Source organism: Momordica charantia (assembly GCF_013281855.1).
Source record: "Momordica charantia cultivar OHB3-1 chromosome 10 unlocalized genomic scaffold, Mcharantia_2.0 BLBB01000010.1, whole genome shotgun sequence".
NCBI lineage: Eukaryota > Viridiplantae > Streptophyta > Magnoliopsida > Cucurbitales > Cucurbitaceae > Momordica > Momordica charantia.
This window is the reverse complement of record NW_028275158.1, coordinates 15,324,669-15,346,209: the sequence shown is the minus strand read 5'-3', so window position 1 is coordinate 15,346,209 and position 21,541 is coordinate 15,324,669. Positions and strand designations below refer to the sequence as shown.

General features: G+C 43.1%; 1 protein-coding gene across 1 annotated transcript; it reads left to right on the top strand.

The window, feature by feature from the left end:
• The first annotated feature begins 18,807 nt into the window (after positions 1-18,807).
• Positions 18,808-20,559, top strand: LOC111022142 (uncharacterized). The gene is made up of 3 exons (XM_088119137.1): positions 18,808-18,870; positions 20,012-20,192; positions 20,234-20,559. Exons 1-3 carry the CDS (start codon positions 18,808-18,810, stop codon positions 20,557-20,559), a joined length of 570 nt encoding a protein of 189 aa, XP_087975263.1.
• Positions 20,560-21,541: the final 982 nt, after the last annotated feature.

The window sequence follows — 21,541 nt, the reverse complement described above, 5'->3', positions numbered from 1 at the left end:
AAACAATCGTACACCTAAACTCCAACGACAACAGTGACGCGTTTAGCAATAACATCCATAAAAAAAACAATAGTTCTAAAGAAAACAAAATCGCTCCTCGGGTCAACACCTAGCAATAAAATAAATCCTAACGCTACTCGTACCAAACGACCCTTCCCTCTCTCCTCATCAACTCGACTAGTGATCCCTCCTCGGTCAAGCCCCCTCCACGTCATCACCACGGTCGGCCCTGTTCACACCTGAAAACAAATAAGGATAAAGGGGGGCTGAGTACATAAAATACTCCGTAAGTAGCCCACCCTAACTAAACACCACAACACGCTTGTAATCACCACCAAATCAAATGAAACATTAGCAGAACAAACAGATAGGCATCGCAGGATATTAATATTAGATTAACATTTCCATACAAGCAACTAAATGCCTAGACTTTCGGGACCCCGACCACACGACCCACTAGCCCTTGTCCCTACTCGAACTAATACTAACTCCCACCCTATGTTAGTATTCCAAGTCTAACTTTTCGAGGCGTAACGGCTCTTGACATTGATTCCCAAGATACAACGCTTGGTGTTCGACCTTGCCATTTATCCCCAAGGTCTTAACTGTTACTCACAAGCACCACGCCACGATAGTCCTCCGAGTCTAACTCTTAGAGTCGTATTGTCCCTTGACATTTATTCCCAAAGCCCCAATACTTCCTTACAGGAGCTTGAAGTTCGACCTTGCCATTTATCCCCAAGGCCTTAAACTGTGCACCGGTCCTTGACATTTATTCCCAAAGGTACCTGTAACGCCCCAGAACATTTTACGCTATTCTAGGCAACGTTATTCAATTCCCCTGTCAATTATTATTCTCTAAACCTGAGATCAACGACTCCCTGTGAAATATATATATAACATAACGCCTCATCTCTGTTCAACACTCCAGAATTAAAACAAAAATAAAACATCCATTCTATAAACTTTCATCCATGCGTACTCCGTGGACAACGTCACATGGCAACATCCATTATTCTAACTAAACAATCTCAATGAACGGAAGAAAATAAAAGAAACAGTTATTCCGAGTCAAGTTAAACAATAGGTGGGAACTACCATCAATTCACTTAGAACAAATAGTTTATTACCAAAACAATCAAGTAAAAAACTATCTAATCCTAAACTAAGCAAATATCACTATGCAGCCTATGGTCCTTTCCTGTCATGTCTCCTCCACGTCATCGCCATGGTCGCCAATGAACTCTCCGCCTGAAAACAGAAATTGTAGGGGGGGTGAGTATATAAAATATACTCCGTAAGTAGCCCTTACCACGCCACACACAAACGTCATGCTTATAACCATACAGAAAACATACATCGTCATGCACTATCATTACAGTATGCAAACAACCATAGACATGCTCTACAATTTCATTATACATTCAACCATAAACATGCTCTATAAGACCCGATGCTAACCACAATCATATACAAATCGACTACAGTCCACGTGGCACCCTAGCACTTCAAGCAACCCTATGTTCATCTCATCCATCCAAGCTTTCCAAGACCATTCTGTTGGTAGTGTCGGCCCCTGACCATTTTTACCCAGAGCCCCGACATTAGTGCATCGACCCTCGACCATTTATACCCGAGGCCTCGATGTCTTTTCAACTATTGGCCCTTGACCATTTTTACCCAAGGCCCCAATAGTTCTCCTTCCAACAGACTCCTTGCATCGACCCTCGACCATTTATACCCGAGGCCTCGATGTCTTTACAATCTATTGGCCCTTGACCATTTATACCCAAGGCCCCAATAGTTCTCCTTTCGAAAGACTCCTCGCATCGACCCTCGACCATTTATACCCGAGGCCTCGACGCTCGTCTTTATCCAATATTGGCGTATCGACCCTCGACCATTTATACCCGAGGCCTCGATACCCAATTAGTGACGTATCAGCCCCCGACCATTTATACCCGAGGCCCTGACACTCACCCATTCACTTCATAACTTCCAAACTCCATATATCATTTCTAGCCTCCAACCAAGATTCATGTACTAATTTCCTAATAACACCAACCACCACAACGCCCATCAACAACACACCCACTAGTATGATTTCAATGCATCACAGATCTCAATAACACAAAATTTGTCAACAACCGACCTGCTCACAACATAGAGCACACTAAAACTTCAACGAATAATCTATGTCAATTACCACTAACCTAAGCTTACTTTGGTGGTACTTAGTAACAATTTAGTCCATGAAAAAATAACGTTTTACAACTTTAAAATTAGTAATAATTCGGTCACATAAATTTTATGGCATTGATGTGAGATGCCAACTAGAATTTATTAGGATCTAGGGGGTGAGCAAATACTCCAAAAAATCGATCCAACCAATCAAAACGATTCGGTTGGATCGATTTGATAGAAAAATCGATCGGAATCGATTTCTAAAATTTAAATACCTATTTTTATCCGTTGGTTTTGTTTGGGTGTAAAAATACCCTGGACACGTGGAGGACAGCCATTAGCGCTTAAGTGAAAACCGGAGAACCAGGTCCACCTCGAACCGTCGAGGAGACCAGTTACAATCGTTGAAAAGGCTAAGTACGAAAGCCGAGGAACGACCTGCTCGGGGTCCGACCTACCGAGAAACCCAACAGGTCCAATGTGATAAAAGACAAGTAACCGCCAGTCGTCTGTACTGTCGGATCCATCACCTATAAATAGAGGGCTTCATTTCACGCTCAGGTCCACTCTAGTATTCAGGTCGGGCCGGAGACCGGGTTCGAGCTAGGTTCGTAAAAGTTCCGTTGTGTAAATCTTGCATAAATATTTGGCGCCGTCTGTGGGGAAGGACGATCTAAGTCATCCTAATTTAAGAGCGTGAACAAAAATGGTTCAGCCAGCAAACTCAACCGACACAACCGACCGAAGAGCTCAAGCGGCCAATGATGGCCACCAGAGGGAGGTCCGAGCGGAGGTGGTAGAAGGGCAAGTTCATGAAGGCCTGAGGACAGAGCCTCTCCGCAGGTCGGCACGTATCACCACGCCCGTTCTGCCACCGGCACATCCAAAGCCATCCAAGGCCAATCGTGGCCGAGGTGGGGCTTCAAAGAAAACCACCCGAGGACCAGCCCCAGCTCCAACAAAGTAGAATTTTGACGCACTCCAGAAAGAAATGGAGGCGATGCGCACTATGGAAGAAATGTACAACGAGATGGTGCAAGTCGCGGGCGCAAGATCTCGGTCGGAAAATCGGGTGGCACGCGATGATGTGCGCGCGCAGAGGAGTAATCACCTCGGCCCAGTCGAGGAGGAACATCCCGAAAGAGGTGAGGACGAAGAGTATACTCACCAGAAGGGTGATCTCCGTGAGCACCTTAATAGAAAAAGGAGCTCGTCCCTCCGAAAGGGACAATCTTCGTCTTGCCCGCACAGAAATTCCAACCAGCAGGCAGAATCCTCCTACAATCCGATAACCCCTGAAGGGGTGATCACAAGGGAGGAGTTTGACCAGTTAAAGAGCAAGTTTTATGCTCAGGTTGAGGTCTTGAAGGCCAAGTGCGAGAAGAAAGAAAGTCCACTCGATGATGGCGACCTGGGAGAGTCGCCATTCACCTCGGACATCTTGGAGGCACCAATCCCTCCAAAGTTCAAGACTCCTACCCTGAAGCCTTACAATGGTTCTAAGGACCCAAAAGACTATGTTGAGGTCTTCGAAGGCCTCATGGATTTTCAAGCGACAACAGATGCAATTAAATGCCGCGCCTTCCAGATCGCGCTTACCGGCAGCGCACGCTTGTGGTATCGAAGACTGCCGGCCAGGTCGATCTCGACCTACGCTCAGCTGAGGAAAGAGTTCATCGCTCAATTCTCTTCTCGGCATTATGACAGAAAAACAGTGACTCACCTCGCCACCATCAGACAAAAGGAGGGTGAGACGCTAAGGGAGTACGTCACAAGGTTCCAGGAGGAGCAGTTGAAGGTCGCACATTGCTCCGATGACTCGGCTATGTGCTACTTCCTCATCGGCCTGACCAATGAGGCCCTCACCGTAAAGCTTGGAGAGGAGGCTCCAGCTACCTTCGCCGAAGTATTGCAAAAGGCGAAGAAAGTTATTGATGGGAAAGAGCTCCTCCGAACTAAAACTGGCCGACCAGAGAGAAAGATTGACTAGAGCAAAGGTGGAAAAGATAAGGGGAAGGCAGATTCAAAGTCCAAGGACAGGGGATCTTCCTTCAGTGGCCGTGTAGAATATCGAAGGATGGAGAACGGCCCCAGCCGGAGCCGACCTTACAAGCGCTACACTCCGACCACCATTCCGATCTCCGAGATCCTTACAAATATCGAAGAGTCTGGAATGGAAAAACTCCTCAAGCGACCTGAGAAACTCAGAGGAGACCTGTAGAGGCGCAACAAGGACAAGTACTGTCGATTCCATCGTGATCACGGCCATAATACATCGAACTGCTGGGAATTGAAGCGCCAGATTGAAGACCTCATTCAAGATGGCTACTTCAAGAAATTTGTAAGCAAGCCAAGGTCCAACTCGGCAGAGAAGAAAGAAGAGAGGAAGCGTTCAAGGACGCCACCTCGTCGAGATGATCGACCTGCGGTCATAAATATTATTTTCGGAGGACCAAGTGAGGGTCAATCCAGAAATAAGAGAAAGGAGCTAGCTAGCTCAGCCAGGCGCGAGGTGTGCATCATCAAGGAGTAGAGACTGACCTGCTCCATCACTTTCGATGATACAGACTTTGAGGGGGTCCACTTGCCCCACATTGACGCACTTGTGATTGCTCCTTTGATTGACCATGTTGAGGTCGGAAGGGTGCTGATAGATGGAGGCGCATCTGCCAACATCTTGTCCCTACCGACATACCTTACCCTGGGATGGACCAGGACGCAATTAAAGAAGAGCCCGACACCGTTAGTTGGGTTCTCTGGAGAATCGGTCTCCCCAGAAGGGTGTATTGACTTGCCAGTCACATTTGGGCAGGACAGTACATAGGTAACTCAAATGGTCGAGTTTGTAGTGATTGATGGCAGATCGACCTATAATGCCATCTTTGAGAGACCCATCATCCATTCATTCCGGGCCGTTCCCTCAACACTCCATCAAGTTCTGAAGTATTCGACCCCTAATGGAGTGGGTACGGTCCGAGGAGAGCAGAGAGCTTCAAGGGAATGTTATGCCTCTGCACTTAAAGGGTCATCAGTGTGTACCCTGGAAGAACACACCTACGGGGACGAACTGAAGTCCGAGGCCGACCTACCAAGAGTAGGTAAAAGGGAGTTTTCCGCGCCAACTGAGGAGCTCGAGCTTGTTCCCTTGCTTAGTCCCGAGAAATAGGTAAGCATAGGAACTAAGCTAGGGGCCACTGATAGGCAGAAACTGATCAACTTCCTCAGGACCAACTCGGACATCTTCGCATGGTCTCATGAGGACATGCCTGGCATTGATCCGAAGATCATGGTGCATCGCCTCAACATAGACCCATCATTTCGACCTGTAAAGCAGAAAAGAAGAACTGTAAATAAGGAGAGGAGTGATGTAATAGTTGAGGAAGTAAACAAATTATTGAAAGCTGAATATATAAGAGAAATTCTATATCCTGAGTGGCTCTCTAATGTTGTATTAGTTAAAAAGTCCAACGGGAAGTGGAGAATGTGCGTAGACTTCACAAATTTAAACAAAGCATGCCCAAAAGACTTCTTCCCGCTGCCAAGGATCGACCAGCTCGTGGACGCTACGGCCGGGCACGAGCTGCTCACCTTCATGGATGCCTACTCCGGGTACAACAAAATTAAGATGCACGTCCCAGATCAAGATCATACCTCCTTTATAACAGACCAAGGTCTGTACTGCTATAAGGTCATGCCTTTCGGCCTAAAGAACGTAGGGGCGACCTACCAAAGAACGGTGAACAAAATGTTCGCCAAGCAGATCGGCCGGAATATGGAAGTATATGTGGACGACATGCTTGTCCAGAGCAAGCAGTCAAAGTCGCATCTTTTCGACCTGGCCGAAGCCTTCGAAGTCCTGCGAAAATATCAAATGAAGCTCAATCCAGCCAAGTGTGCCTTTGGAGTCTCCTCAAGGAAGTTCCTTGGCTTGATGGTAAACAACCGGGGGATCGAGGCCAACCCTGAGAAGATAAAGGTCGTGCTCGAGATGAAGGCACTCAGGACTCTGAAGTAGCTTCAGTGCCTCAATGGCAGGATTGCAGCTCTGAACAAGTTTGTTTCGAGGTCAACAGATAAGTGCCTTCCTTTTTTTAAAGTCCTAAGAAAGAAGGGGCCCTTCGAATGGACAGCGGAGTGCAAGCAAGCACTGGAGCAGTTGAAGAACTACCTCTGCTCGGCACCTCTGCTTGCCAAGCCATTGCCGGGAGACAAACTCCACTTGTACTTGACAGTATCTGACAGCGCCGTCAGCTCGGCCCTAATCAAACAAGAAGATAGAGTGCTGCAAAGCCCCGTCTACTACACGAGTAAGGCCATGACTGAAGCCGAGACCAGATACCCTCAATTGGAAAAACTGGCTCTCGCCTTGGTCACCTCGGCCCAAAGGCTTCGGTCGTACTTCCAAGCCCACACTATTGTGGTGCTCACCAACTTCCCCTGAAGAATATCTTCCATAAGCCAGAAACATCAGGATGCCTGAGGAAGTGGGCATTGGAGTTGAGTGAGTACGAGATCCAGTTGGAGCCCAGAACTGCGTTGAAGGGACAAGCAATGGCTGACTATATAGCCGAGCTCACACCACCTCCCGAGCTAAGCATGCCCGACCTCCTGTGGACAATCTATGTCGACGGATCCTTCAACGAGAGAGGATGCGGGGCAGGAATCCTCTTGCTCGCACCAGGAGGTGAGCGGTTCGAATATGCCCTGCGGTTCAGCTTCAGGACTTCCAATAACGAGGCCGAGTATGGGGCATTTGTAGCAGCTCTGCGGATCGCCAAGCCGCTGGGGGCCTCTCACATTAAGGTTTTCAGTGACTCTCATCTGGTCGTGAGCCAGATCAAGGAGGAGTATCAGGCAAAAGACTCTCAAATGGAAAAATACCTGAGCAAGGTTAGGTCGTACCTCGCCCAATTTACGACCTACGAAGTAAGCCAGGTTCCAAGAGCAGAAAATTCTGACGCTGATGCCTTAGCTAAATTAGCGTTAGCGTATGAGACCGATCTGGCCAGGTCGGTCCCCGTCGAGATCTTAGACAGCCCTTCGATCTCTGAGCCAGATTTGATGGAAGTCGACACTCTGCAGCCCTCGTGGATGGATCCAATTGTGGACTTCATTAAAGGAAATCCACCACAAGATCCTAAAGAGCACAAAAAGATGGCAAGAAAAGTAGCTCGGTTCATAATCCGAGACGGAGCATTGTACCGACGCAGCTTCTCTCTCCCTCTGTTGAAATGTGTGACCCCTAAGGAAGGCCTGTATGTCCTCAAGGAGATCCATGAGGGAGTGTGCGGCAACCATTCAGGAGTCAGGTTGTTGTCGGCCAAGGTGGTCCGACAAGGATGTTACTGGCCTACTCTCGACCAGGATGCCAAAGAGTTCGTAAAAACTTGCGACAACTGCCAGCGCTATGGAAATATAATCCACCAGTCGCCCGAGCTACTCACCCCCATTTCGGCCCCGTGGCCAATCGTGCAATGGGGAATAGACATCATCGGTCCTTTCCCTTTGGGCAAAGGGCAGACCAAGTTTCCCGTTGTTGCTGTGGACTACTTCACAAAGTGGGCCGAGGCCGAGGCGCTCTCCCACATTACAGAGTCCAAAGTCACGTCCTTCGTGTGGACAAACATCGTATGCCGTTTTGGTATACCACATGCTATCGTGACCGACAACGAAAAGCAGTTCGACAATGCAAAGTTCAAGGACTTTTGCAGAAGGCTCAGTATAAGTCATCTCAGCTCGTCCCCTGCACATTCAAAATCGAATGGGTATGTGGAGCGGTGAACAAGATCATCAAACGAGGCCTCAAGCTGAGATTGGACTCCAGAAAAGACAGGTGGGCCGAGGAGCTACCAGAGGTTTTATGGTCATATCGGACCACCCCGAGGGAGTCAACTAGAGAGACCCCGTTCTCACTCGCCTTCGGATCTCAAGCTGTTGTTCCAGTTGAAATAGGCCTCCCATCCACCATAGTGGAGAACTACGAGCCTATAGTAAACGAGGAAGAGCTGCTCCCCAACTTCGATTTACTGGAGGAAAAAAGAGAAACAGCTCAACTACGCCTAGCGGAATATCAAAACAGAATGGCCAGACATTACAACGTCCGAGTTCGACCTCGAACCTTCCAAGTCGGACATATGGTCCTAAGGAGGATCCAAAGTCATGTGGTCACCCTTGACCCCAACTGGGAAGGGCCGTTCGAAGTCAAAGGAATAGTCCGACCTGGGACGTACATACTGGCCGATCTGAAAGGAGACGTTCTAGCGCATCCATGGAACGCGGAGCATCTGAAGCGCTATTACCCTTGAAATGTCAAAATGGTCCTGATGGAACTCTTAGACATGCACAGCGGAAGGTAATGATCATAATACACATAATGAAGCAATTTAACCAAAATAAGCATGCTTGGAAAAATGATGGAAAAGGTAAAGAGAAAAAAGATTAACTTTATACCTTTGAAGACCTCCATTATAACTTCTTCTCCTAACTCAAAGGGACCACCAACGACAAATCCGTGCTATCCTCGGGTTGATGAACACGGTTGTGGGACTGAATTTTGAGTGAAAACAAAGGGAAAACACTAATGGTTAGGAGAAGACAATAGAAATTTAAATGGAAAAATTCTGCACTTATGCAAGTAAGCATTAGCCTTATCCAAGTGATCTTCATCACCTATATAAAGACCAAATGCATGCAAAGACAAGCCTTGCATGCCTTCCACTTCAAACTCCACTAGCATGTAAAAGATAGGTGTCATTGCTTTGAAGAAACACTTCAAAAACCACTAGTTAGTAAAGTTGGATTTTTCCACTAACTTGATTTTTTAAATAAAACTTTGATAAAACTAATTTTTATAAAAACAAAAATTGAAATATCAATTTTCTATTAAAACAAAAACCAAGCCAAATCAATATCTCATATTAATTGGTCTTTGACACCTAAGCATGATTAATCACATTAATCAAATTACAACTCTTTTTCATGCTTTGAACTTATTTAAAACTAATTTAAATAAGTCATACTCTCCATAATAATTAAATGTCAATACAATATTCCTTTAAAAACCGAATTTGAACACTTCAAATTCTTGCTTCACCTAGTTCATCAATTTTATCCTTTATGAGCTAGCATGGAGACCCGTTGGACCTACAGATCATGGGCTCCAACGATTCGAAACTAATCGGTCAAACTCTTTAACTTAGTTAATCAACATTCGTTAACTAACAGGACTGTCCACTATAGCCTGTAGATGCATTACTCTCACTGTAGATATATTTGTGTCCATTCGATATAACCGTCATCGGTAAGTTAATCCTTCACAGGCCGTTCGTAACCTCAGCTAGGTAAAAAAAACGTTTTACCCCTGATTTACATCTTTTCTCCTTAAGTACCACTATCCCTCTAATGAACAATTGGTTTTGGATCAAATCACTAAATCCAATTCCTCTCGGCCAGTGAGAGGATGAGGCCCCTTGTTCAAGACCCGGGATCAGACCTTAAGGGAACAACCTCTCTACTATCCCTAAATCGGGTAGGAGTGAATTCCGTCTTGCTAATTCTATGTCCCCAGCTATCTACCCAGTCTTATCCCTGAAATGGGAGACTACTTCTCCACACTACTGCTCCTCCATTAAGAGTGAACACCGATCCCGAAGTAGATCTCCTTGAGTCTATATCAGTCTGAAAATCGGAGTCAGTGTATCCAGTAAGGATCAGATCCTTATTTCCATACACAAGCACATAGTTCCTTGTTCTCCTAAGATATTTGAGGATATTCTTAACAGCAGTCCAATGTGCATAACCGGGATTGGACTAATACCAACTGACTATCCCTACTGCAAAGCATATGTCTCGTCGGGTACATAGCATTGCATACATCAAACTCCTGACTGCTGATGCATAGGGAACACGTCTCATGTCCTCAATTTCTTGAGGTGTCTTAGGACATTGTTCCTTCGACAAATGTATTCCATATCTGAAAGGTAGAAGACCTCTCTTGGAATCCTGCATCTTATATTTAGACAACACTTTGTCTATATAAGATGTTTGAGACATAGCTAGCATTCTGTTCTTTCGGTTTCGAACTATTTGGATACCTAAAACATGTTGTGCCTCTCCAAGATCTTTCATTTGAAATTGGGTTGCTAGCCAATTTTTTATGTCAGTTAAATATCCTACATTATTCCCAATAAGTAGGATGTCATCTACATACAAAACAAGAAATGCTACCGTGGAGTTGATGATCCTTTTGTAAACACGAGGTTTTGTTAAAAATCGTAAGATTTGACCGCAGCGTCAAATCTCATGTTCCAGGATCTGGATGCTTGTTTTAATCCATAAATGGATTTTTTAAGTTTGCAAACTTTTTGCTCCTGACCCTGTTCTACGAACCCTTCTGGTTGGACCATATAGATACTTTCGTCAAGATTACCATTCAGAAAGGCAGTTTTGACATCCATTTGCCAAATTTCATAATCATAAAAGGTGGCAATCGATAAAAGTATCCTAATAGATTTAATCATAGCAACAGGTGAAAAGGTTTCTTCATAGTCTACCCCTCCACCTGGGTGTAACCTTTTGCTACTAATCGGGCTTTATAGGTTTGTACCTTTCCTGAATGGTCTCTTTTACACTTATAGATCCATTTGCAACCGATAGGTCTTACCTCATCTGGTTTGTCTACAAGCTCCCAGACCGAATTGAAGTACATAGACTCCATTTCGAGGTCCATGGCTTTGATCCACTGATCTCGATCAACATCATACATTGCCGTTTTATAGGTCAATCTCTAAGCCATCATCAGGCATAGTGACTTCGGTTTCATGTAAACCCATATAGTGATCAGGCTGTCTTACAACTTTGCCACTACGTCGAGGCTCCCTCATCTCTAGAGAAGGGTGTGACGGACCAGATGTGCTTGGTCTATTATCAACTCTTGTTGATGGACCAGCCTGATCAACAACTCTTGTTGATTTATCTTTAGCATCTTTCTTTGGCACTTAAAATTAGGTCACATTAATCTCAATAGGATTGAGAGGTTGGTTAAGAATGACATTCTAAGTGAGTTAGTAGACGATTCTTTACCACCATGTGAGTCTTGTCTTGAAGGCAAAATGACTAAAAGGCCTTTTACTCGAAAAGGTTATAGAGCCAAAGAGCTCTTAGAACTTATACATTCAGACCTTTGTGGTCCGATGAATGATAAAGCTCGATGAGGGTATGAATAATTCATCTCCTTTATAGATGATTATTCAAAGTATGGTTATTTATACCTAATGCAACATAAGTCTGAAGCCCTTGAAAAGTTCAAGGAGTACAAGACTGAAGTTTAAAATCAATTAGGTAAAACCATTAAAACACTTCGATTAGATCGGGGTGGAGAGTATATGGACTTGAGATTCCAGGACTATATGATAGAACATGGAATCACATCCCAACTCTCAACTCGTGGTACACCTCAACAAAACGGTGTATCAGAAAGGAGAAACAGAACCCTGTTGGACATGGTTCGATCAATGATGAGCTATGCTTAGTTGCCTAACTCGTTTTAGTGTTACGCAGTGGAGACTGCGGTTTATATTTTAGACGTAGTTCCATGAAAGAGTGTTTCTGAAACACCATTTGAGCTATAGAAGGGTCGTAAAGCTAGTTTACGTCATTTCCGCATTTGGGGATGCCCGACATACGTGCTCGTGACTAACCCAAAGAAACTTAAGTCTCGTTCAAAAGTATGCCTATTCGTAGGTTACCATAAAGAGACGATAGATGGTCTATTCTTCGATCCTCAAGAAAACAGAGTGTTTGTATCGACAAATGCCACTTTATTGGAAGAAGACTACGTTTGAGATCATAAACCACGGAGTAAGGTAGTGATTAACGAGATTTCCGAAAAGGCTACAAACACGTCAACAAAAGTTGTTGATCAAACTGGCACTATAACAAGAGTTGTTGACGAAACTAGTACATTACGCCAGTCACATCCAGCTCAAGTATTGAGGGTGCCTCGACGTAGTGGGAGAGTTGTATCACAACCTAACCGCTACATGGGTTTAACTGATACCCAAGTTGTCATACCTGATGATGGTGTCGAGGATCTATTGACCTATAAAAAGGCAATGAAAGATACTGACAAGGACAAATGGGTCAAAGCAATGGACCTGGAAATGGAGTCGATGTACTTCATTTCTGTTTGGGAACTTGTAGATCAACCTGACTGGGTAATACCCATAGGGTGCAAATGGATCTATAAGGGAAAACGAGACGCCGAAGGAAAGGTACAGACCTATAAGACAAGACTTGTGGCAAAAGGCTACACACAAAGGGAAGGGGTGGACTGTGAAGAAACCTTCTCCCAGTAGCTATGCTTAAGTCCATTAAAATACTTTTGTCCATTGCCACATATTATTACTATGAGATATGGCAAATGGACGTCAAGACTGCTTTTCTGAATGACAATCTTGAAGAAAGTATTTATATGTCTCAACTCGAAGGGTTCATAGCACAAGGTCAAGAGCAAAAGGTTTGCAAGCTTAAATGGTCCATATATGGACTGAAACAAGCATCTCGATCGTGGAACATTAGGTTTGATACTGCGATCAAATCTTATGGTTATGACCAAAACGTTGATGAGCCTTGTGTATACAAGAAGATCGTCAACAACATTATAGGCTTCTTAGTGTTGTATGTGGATGATATCCTACTCATTGGGAATGATATAGGATACCTCACTTACATAAAGAAGTGGCTAGCGACTTAGTTCCAAATGAAGAATTTGGGAGAAGCTCAGTATGTTCTTGGCATCCAAATTCTAAGGGATCGCGAGAACAAAACGTTAGCCTTGTCTCAAGCAACTTATATCGACAAAATGCTTGTTCGATACTCGATGCAGAATTCCAAGAAAGGCTTATTACCCTTCAGGCATGGAATTCATCTGTCTAAGGAACAATGTCTTGAGACACCTCATGAAGTTGAGGATATGAGACGTATACCCTATGCTTCAGCAGTGGGCAGCCTGATGTACGCTATGCTGTGCACTAGGCCTGACATTTGCTATGCAGTAGGGATGGTCAGTAGGTACCAATCCAACACAGGATATGATCATTGGACTGCTGTTAATGAAATTCTCAAGTATCTAAGGAGAATGAAGGACTACAAGCTCGTGTATGGCTCTAAGAATTTGATCTTTATAGGATACACTGACTCTGACTTCCAAACAGACAAGGATTCAAGGGAATCTACGTCAAGGTCAGTATTCACTCTTAACAGAGGAGCGGTAGTTTGGCGAAGCATCAAACAAGGATGCATCGCAGACTCCACTATGGAGGCTGAGTATGTTGCAGCTTGTGAAGCAGCAAAAAAGACGGTTTGGCTTAGAAAGTTCTTGACATATTTGGAAGTATTTCCAAACATGAACTTGCCCATCACACTTTATTGTGATAATAGTGGTGCTGTAAAAATTATAAAGAACCTCGAAGCCACAAGAGAGGCAAACACATCGAGAGGAAGTACCACCTTATACGGGAGATAGTGCAACGAGGAGATGTGATCGTCACAAAGATCGCTTCGGAGCACAACATTGCTGATCCTTTTACGAAGGCACTCATGGCTAAAGTGTTTGAGGACCATCTAGAAAGTCTAGGTCTATGAGCATTATACAGTTAGTCTAGGGAAAGTGGGAGAAATGTAATGGGTATAATGTATGCCCTAATTTATTGTATTTTCCCTTTGCTTTATGATAATGTACAACCCACTCGAGTGTAGTTCAAATGGGAGTTTGTTGGGTGTGTTGCCCTAAATTCGTAGTTTGTAATTATGTAAAAACCATATGTATATTCAATAAAGTTTTATTCAATAAATTTGTTATTGAATTCATAGCATTGCATTGTCCAAAATCCAATAAACTAAACATCCAAGGTTATTATCATGTAACCGGGACAATATATATATTGGGTATATATTTGATATACCCCTAATATACGTGGTATATATTTGATATACCCATGATATACGAGTGGATAATGTCCCGTGAATAACCTAAAGGGTTTATACTATATGGATAAGGCTGGGTACCTTATCCTGACAACACTATGGATACGTCTCACTTTGTAAATATTACAGACGACTCGATCCAGATTGTTCGTGTGGAGACATGCGAGTGAGGGTATCCTATACAATGAGTTTGTATAAGACCAGACTACGAAAATGACAATCTTTAGATGTAACGCCGTTGACCAACTGTAACGCCCCGTGTCCTTCAGGTTAGTTTAGTCTCGAATTAGGAGATTTTCATTAAATTCTAAATTAATTTCTAATTCCTGGATTTTATAATTTTGGAGTCCAAATTTTATCAGATGTTGTGGAATTTACTTTAAATAATAAACTGTAATTTTTAGACTTCTTGTTTTGGGCTGGTGGGCGGTTTAGTTGGGCCTCTTTTAAACTTAGAGAATCTAGGTTGTGATTTTTTAAACAATGTTAGTAAATAAGAAAAGAAGAAAAAAGAAAAAAAAAAGGGAATAAAAGAAAAACAAAAAAACAAAAGGTGTAAAAAGAGAAAAGAAAAAAATCCCTAGAATCCCTTTCTTCTTCTTCCTTACGCGTGAGCCACCAGCACCATCCCCCTCGTGTTCTCCTTCTCCCTCCCGTTCTCAGACGAAGCAACAGTGCGGCAGCAGCAGCGGTCTTCGACAGCAGCGGCGGCACCCTCCCACGACCCCTGCAGCGCGCGGCTCACGGACCCGACGGTGACCCACGGCGGCGCGACCGTTTCTGCACCGTCCTGCAGCACTCCTCGCGGCGGCGCACGACGAACGACATCTCACTGCGGCGCACAACGCGCAGATCAGCTCCACGGCAGCATGACGATCTGCTGCTACGGCCTCAACCCCAGCGACGTGTGCAACTCCCGACGGCTGCCTCCGACGAACAGCAGCTCCAGCAACTCGTTCGTTTTGCAATCCTACGCGAACAGTAGCAGATTCGCGAAGATATCTTTGTTCCGATACATTTGGCATTTACCCACACCCACACGGACCTTGATTTACGTTACCCATCACTTTTAGACATCGGATCAGCAAGCCCGAAGCCTTTCGAACTCGATCTTGGAATCTCGAACGTTTTCGGAAGTGACCCAACCATAACCAAAGTATTTTGGCGTGAGTTCGTAGGTACCGAATCATTCAATTTTAGTTCGATGCAAATTAAGTGTTTATAAAATGGACTCTAACCGAAGTTTGATTGTTTTCTTTGGATTTAGGAACCTTGCGGCGAGCTTAGTACCACGTTAGGATCTTGTAGTAAGTAGCACAGGGGCAGGTGCGTGCGTTGATGTATATTATTTGGTTGCCGATGTACTATTTATGATGTTTAATGTTGGTTCTGATACGTTGTTGTGCAGTGTAACTCTTGTTTATGTTGGTTTGTATGCCTGGGTAGTGTTGAATGTCCGTCGGTGATAATAGTGGAAATTTTGTATTGTTGAGCTGCTGAGATCTGTTGTAGAATGATGTATGTTTGTAGGGAATGTTCGTTAAAGTGAATTTATATGAAGTGTTTGGCGTGTCTCATGAGTCTTATTATATCTAGTAATGCTTATTGAATATGGATGTTGGATATTAAGTGTTTGGATGGATTGTGTTGGGCGTGTTCTTGAAAGTTTTCTGAACTGCTATGTGAAAAGTATGTTATGTGAAGCATGCTATAGGATTATTCGTTGAAGCTTTAGTGTGCTCTATGTTATGAGCAGGTTGGTTGTTGTCAAATTTTGTGTTATGGAGATCCGTGATGCATTGAAATCTTACTAGTGGTTGTGTTGTTGATGGGCGTTGTGGTGGTTGGTGTTATTAGGGAATTAGTACTGGAATCTTGGTTGGATGCTAGAAATGATATGTGGAGTTTTGGAAGTTATGAAGTGAATGGGTGAGTGTCAGGGCCTCGGGTATAAATGGTCGGGGGCTGATACGTCACTAATTGGGTATCGAGGCCTCGGGTATAAATGGTCGAGGGTCGATGCGAGGAGTCTTTCGAAAGGAGAACTATTGGGGCCTTGGGTATAAATGTATAAGGGCCAATAGATTGTAAAGACATCGAGGCCTCGGGTATAAATGGTCGAGGGTCGATGCAAGGAGTCTGTTGGAAGGAGAACTATTGGGGCCTTGGGTAAAAATGGTCAAAGGCCAATAGTTGAAAAGACATCGAGGCCTCGGGAATAAATGGTCGAGGGTCGATGCACTAATGTCGGGGCTCTGGGTAAAAATGGTCAGGGGCCGACACTACCAACAGAATGGTCTTAGAAAGCTTGGATGGATGAGATGAACATAGGGTTGCTTGAAGTGCTAGGGTGCCACGTGGACTGTAGTCGATTTGTATATGATTGTGGTTAGCATCGGGTCTTAAAGAGCATGTTTATGGTTGAATGTATAATGAAATTGTAGAGCATGTCTATGGTTGTTCGCATACTGTAATGATAGTGCATGACGATGTATGTTTTCTTTATAGTTACGAGCATGATGTTTGTGTGTGCATGGTGAGGGCTACTTACGGAGTATATTTTATATACTCACCCCCTCTACAATTGCTGTTTTCAGGCGGAGAGTTCATTGGCGACCATGGCGATGACGTGGAGGAGACATGACAGGAGAGGACCATAGGCTGCGTAGTGATATTTGCTTAGTTTAGGATTAGATGGTTTTTACTTGATTGTTTTGGTAATAAACTATTTGTTCCAAGTGAATTGATGGGAGTTCCCACCTATTGTTTAACTTGACTCGGAATAAGTGTTTCTTTTATTTTCTTCTGTTCATTGAGATTGTTTAGTTGGAATAATGGATGTTGCCATGTGACGTTGTCCACGGAGGACGCATGGATGAAAGTTTATAGAATTGATGTTTTATTTTTGTTTTAATTCTGGAGTGTTGAACAGAGATGGGGCATTATGTTATATATATATTTCACAGGGAGTCGTTGATCTCGGGTTTAGAGAATAATAATTGACAGGGGAATTGAATAACGTTACCTAGAATAGCGTAAAATGTTCTGGGGCGTTACAGTTGGTATCAGAGCGGAGTTGTTCCTGTAGACTGTCCTAGAATCTAGGTCGTTAGTGTATGGTCCTTGTCAGTCTCCTCGTCATCACCAGGTACGCTTCTTAGTTTGCTTGTTTGATGCAATGGGACTCTATGCCTTTTCTATTTGACTTGCGCTATTTCTTTATGTTGCTTATAATTAACGCTTCTTGTCCCTGCATCGGGGAGTGTTTGTGGTGGATGATGATAGCGAATACATTGCATTGTTTGTTTCCACTTTTTGTTGTTGTGACCGAGAAGGAGGTAAATACGTAAAGCATATGCTTTTGGTTCGTTGCCCTTTCCTTTAAAGCTGTTTTCTCCTGCTACTTTTCCTCAAGTCTGGCGTGAAAGAAAATTGAGTCCTGTTAATATGATTTAGCATTGGTCCTATTTGTCGTTTGCTTCTATTCTCTTATTTTTACTCTTAAAATTTTTAATTCCTTCCTGTGAGTCCTCGTGTGATGCATTAAATTTGGGTATATACTTGATTTTTCATGAAATAAATGGTTGCATCATGGGGGAAGTTCCATAACCCTGTAACTTTAGGCAATTTGTTCTGTTTCATTGTGATAATTATTTGCCTTTGATAATGTGTGTTGGCATAGGCATGGCCTCTTTAAACCATGCGATACAGTTTGATGGACCGTTGGGATGAAATTTTATTTTTCTAGTATAGTCTATTTGGTGGTTTTAGACTTGGTGTATGGTTTATCATTGAAAGTTATATATATAGAATAACTTGTTTGCTGTATGGAGTAAACCGGCTAGTTATTTGACTCATTATATGTAGTGGTAAAATCTCTCTTGTTGGTAGTTGTTTATAGTTAGGCTCTAATCCCAGCCTGTAAGTGGAATATTTATGGTTTTTAGTTGACTTGATGTTAAAATAAATAAGGGAAATCTTTGAATAGACTCTCTTGGCTATACCAATTTGAAATGTTCGTGGAATTAGGTGGCCAAGTGGGTTGCTTTGTTATTAATGAGGTGGAAGGTTGCTCATTGAACGAATAATTTCTTCAATTATAGAGTCTGGTTATGTGACAATTTAGGCTATTTAAATTGCAAATCTCTACTTTTTAAAATTACCTAGGGAATGTGATGGACCCTAGCTTTTCTGTGTTTGGGAAACGTGGGTACAAAAGAAAATCTATCTGTTGGGGTGGCGATTGTATATAGAGTCCAACACTTGGTGGCTTAGGGTCAACGTGAACTACCACAGTCCACACTCTTTTGAGTGGATCTTGGCTCACAAGTCTAAGATGTCCTCTAAAAACCATACGCTACCATGAATGAATGTTGAAGTAGAAAGTGGCTGTTAGAGCTTGGTAAAGAAATAAAAAAAAATGCTCTCTCGTTCTTCCTAGAGTTTGGTTGTTTCGTGATTGAAGTATTTTAAGTTCTTGAAGCAGATTTTCTACAGTTTTAATTGATGGACGTCAATAGTTGCAGAGTTGATGATGCATTTTTCTACTGAAAACGATAGTTATATGCTAGAAGAAGTAAACAAAAATGTGATTTTAGTTCTTAATCCTCCTGAGTTCTTATGGTGTGAGGGTCATGTATGGCAGAGATGGTCCAAATGCCTGCATGCCCTCGTTTATTTTTCCAGGATCGAGATGTCATGGTATTAACCGATTCCACAATCTTGCATTAGGCAGTCTTGGTTCATAGAATGAATTATGTGGCCAACTCGTGGGGAAAGACGTATAGTTTCTAGTCCCACTGAATCCTTAAATCTTGCATCAGGATTGTGGTTGGCTTGATTTCTGGTCAATGTTGAAGGTCTTCTCTATCAGGAGCATGGAAGCTCAAATGAAAGATCTATAGAATCATAAAAGAAAGTTCACTCCTGCGGAGAAAGGAAAAAAAAAAAGGTTGCTATCCTAGAACGAAGGATTCCTAAAGGAAGATTGAATGTTTGCAGAAGCAGTAAAAGAAATTCATTCTAAGGAAGAGGGAGACGCATATAAATAGGTGGCAATTAAAGTGGAGACAGCATTTGGTCGAAGCTCAAATGAAGTATCTGTAGAAACTAGGGAGACACCGAAGCTGGGAAATCTCTTTCAAGGAAAAAGGTGCTGAAGAAAAAAAAAACAGATCTTTTTGGATCAAACAAGAAGTTTTAGTAGTCTGGAACAACATATTGGTTATCTCCAAGTGTGGACAATTTATGATGCTATAAAAAGAGAATTCTCCCCACGTTGTGTGTTTAATCCTTTTATGGATAAAGCATTATTAAAAGTTGAAGATAACAGTGTGTCCTATAAGTTGAAAAAATCCAAGGACACCATTTATCCAAAAATAAACGAGTCCAAGAACGCGGGGCGTTACAAGATAACTGTTGGATAGTGAAGGAAAATTGATAAGTTTCATGTGAAAATTGATAAATGGGATTTTGACAAGCATAGTAGGAAAGAATGGGTTCAAGGTTATGGAGGTTGGATTAGACTCCATGACTTACCTTTGCATTTCTGGAAAAAAAAAGTCAGTTTTGAATTGTCTTCTCATCTTGGGCTTCCCTACACGAGGATTTGTTCTTTTAAAATATTATATCCCTTTGAGGCCTTTCTTCAACTGCTCCTGGGAACGTACTTTAAAGGGCAAGCAAAAGTCCTTTGGTCCATTTGGATAGCTGGTTTGGTTTGGAGGCTTCGGTTTGAAAGAAGCAATTGGACTTTCCTTGGAGAAGAATCAGAAAGAGAGGTTTTGCAGGAGTGTGTTAGAATTAGAGTCTTTGTGTCCTCTTGGGACCGGAGTTGGTGCAGGTGACTAACAGTGTCATCGAGAAGATCAGGGGAAGAATGCAAGTTGCTCAGAGCCGTCAGAAGAGTTATGCAGACCTCAAGCGTAAGGAACTCGAGTTTGTGGTTGGTGAGCGGGTGTTTCTTCCTGTGGCACCCGTGAAGGGTATTTTACGTTTTGGAAAGAAGGGAAAATCAGTGCAAGGTTCATTGGGCCCTTCGAGGTTTTGGAACGTATTGGCCCAGTTGCGTATAGGTTGGCCTTGCCACCATCGTTGGCTGCAGTTCACAATGTGTTTCTCGTGTCGATGCTGAGAAAGTACATCCATGACCCTTCACACGTTTTGGATCCTAAACTGTTACTGCTAGATGAGTCTCTGTGCTATAAAGAAGTACCTGTCAAAATTTTGGCAAAAGAAACCAAGTTGTTAAGGAATCGGACAATTCACTTGGTTAAGGTTTTGTGGAGGAACCACCAAATGGAAGAAGCTACTTGGGAACGGGAGGGCAACATCAAGGCGAGATACCCTGAACTGTTTGATCAATCAACTTTCGGGGACAAAAGTTTTTGAAGGAGGGGAGTCTGTAACGCCCCGTGTCCTTCAGGTTAGTTTAGTCTCGAATTAGGAGATTTTCATTAAATTCTAAATTAATTTCTAATTCCTGGATTTTATAATTTTGGAGTCCAAATTTTATCAGATGTTGTGGAATTTACTTTAAATAATAAACTGTAATTTTTGGACTTCTTGTTTTGGGCCGGTGGGTGGTTTAGTTGGGCCTCTTTTAAACTTAGAGAATTTAGGTTGTGATTTTTTAAACAATGTTAGTAAATAAGAAAAGAAGAAAAAAAAAGGAATAAAAGAAAAACAAAAAAACAAAAGGTGTAAAAAGAGAAAAGAAAAAAGGCCCTAGAATCCCTTTCTTCTTCTTCCTTACGCGTGAGCCACCAGCCCCATCCCCCTCGTGTTCTCCTTCTCCCTTCCGTTCTCAGACGAAGCAACAGTGCGGCAGCAGCAGCGGTCTTCGACAGCACGACGGCGGAATCCAACCGAGCAGTTGCGGCGGTCTTCGACAGCAACGGCGGCACCCTCCGACGACGCCGACGACGCCTGCAGCGCGCGGCTCATGGACCCGACTGACTGGTGGTTATGCTGAACGCACGCACTAAGCGTGGTAACAATTATATAGATGCAAGCGCACACCTGTCAGAGTAATATAAAATGGATGGAGTATCCAAGTATCGATCCTCAAGGACTTCTAAATAATTTCCAAACTCTAAAGTTTTAAAGAATAGTGAATGTTGAAATGAGTGAGTCTTGTAAAATGGGAAGTGGTCACAAATAATGGTTTTGGATTTGGGATTTGGACTTATAATGATAAAACCTAGCCCGAATTACTTCAAGTTAGCCAACAAAGAATCAAGGACATGCTAAGGACAATATGCATTTTACTTTAGAAACCAACGACTACGCTTCTCACTTGACTTATGTCTAAGCAAGTTCAAAGTCCTAAGACATTCCCTAATATGTCTATTATGAGAGATATCTTAGTTTT

What these genes read in the sequence shown, in the direction of transcription:
- LOC111022142 (XM_088119137.1), top strand. Translation starts at nt 18,808, where the DNA reads ATGGCAGAGATGGTCCAAATGCCTGCATGCCCTCGTTTATTTTTCCAG. An exon ending in TCCAGGATCGAGATGTCATG is followed by an intron (nt 18,871 to 20,011) that starts GTATTAACCGAT and finishes GAGTTGGTGCAG; the next exon opens with GTGACTAACAGTGTCATCGA. An exon ending in GAAGGGAAAATCAGTGCAAG is followed by an intron (nt 20,193 to 20,233) that starts GTTCATTGGGCC and finishes GTATTGGCCCAG; the next exon opens with TTGCGTATAGGTTGGCCTTG.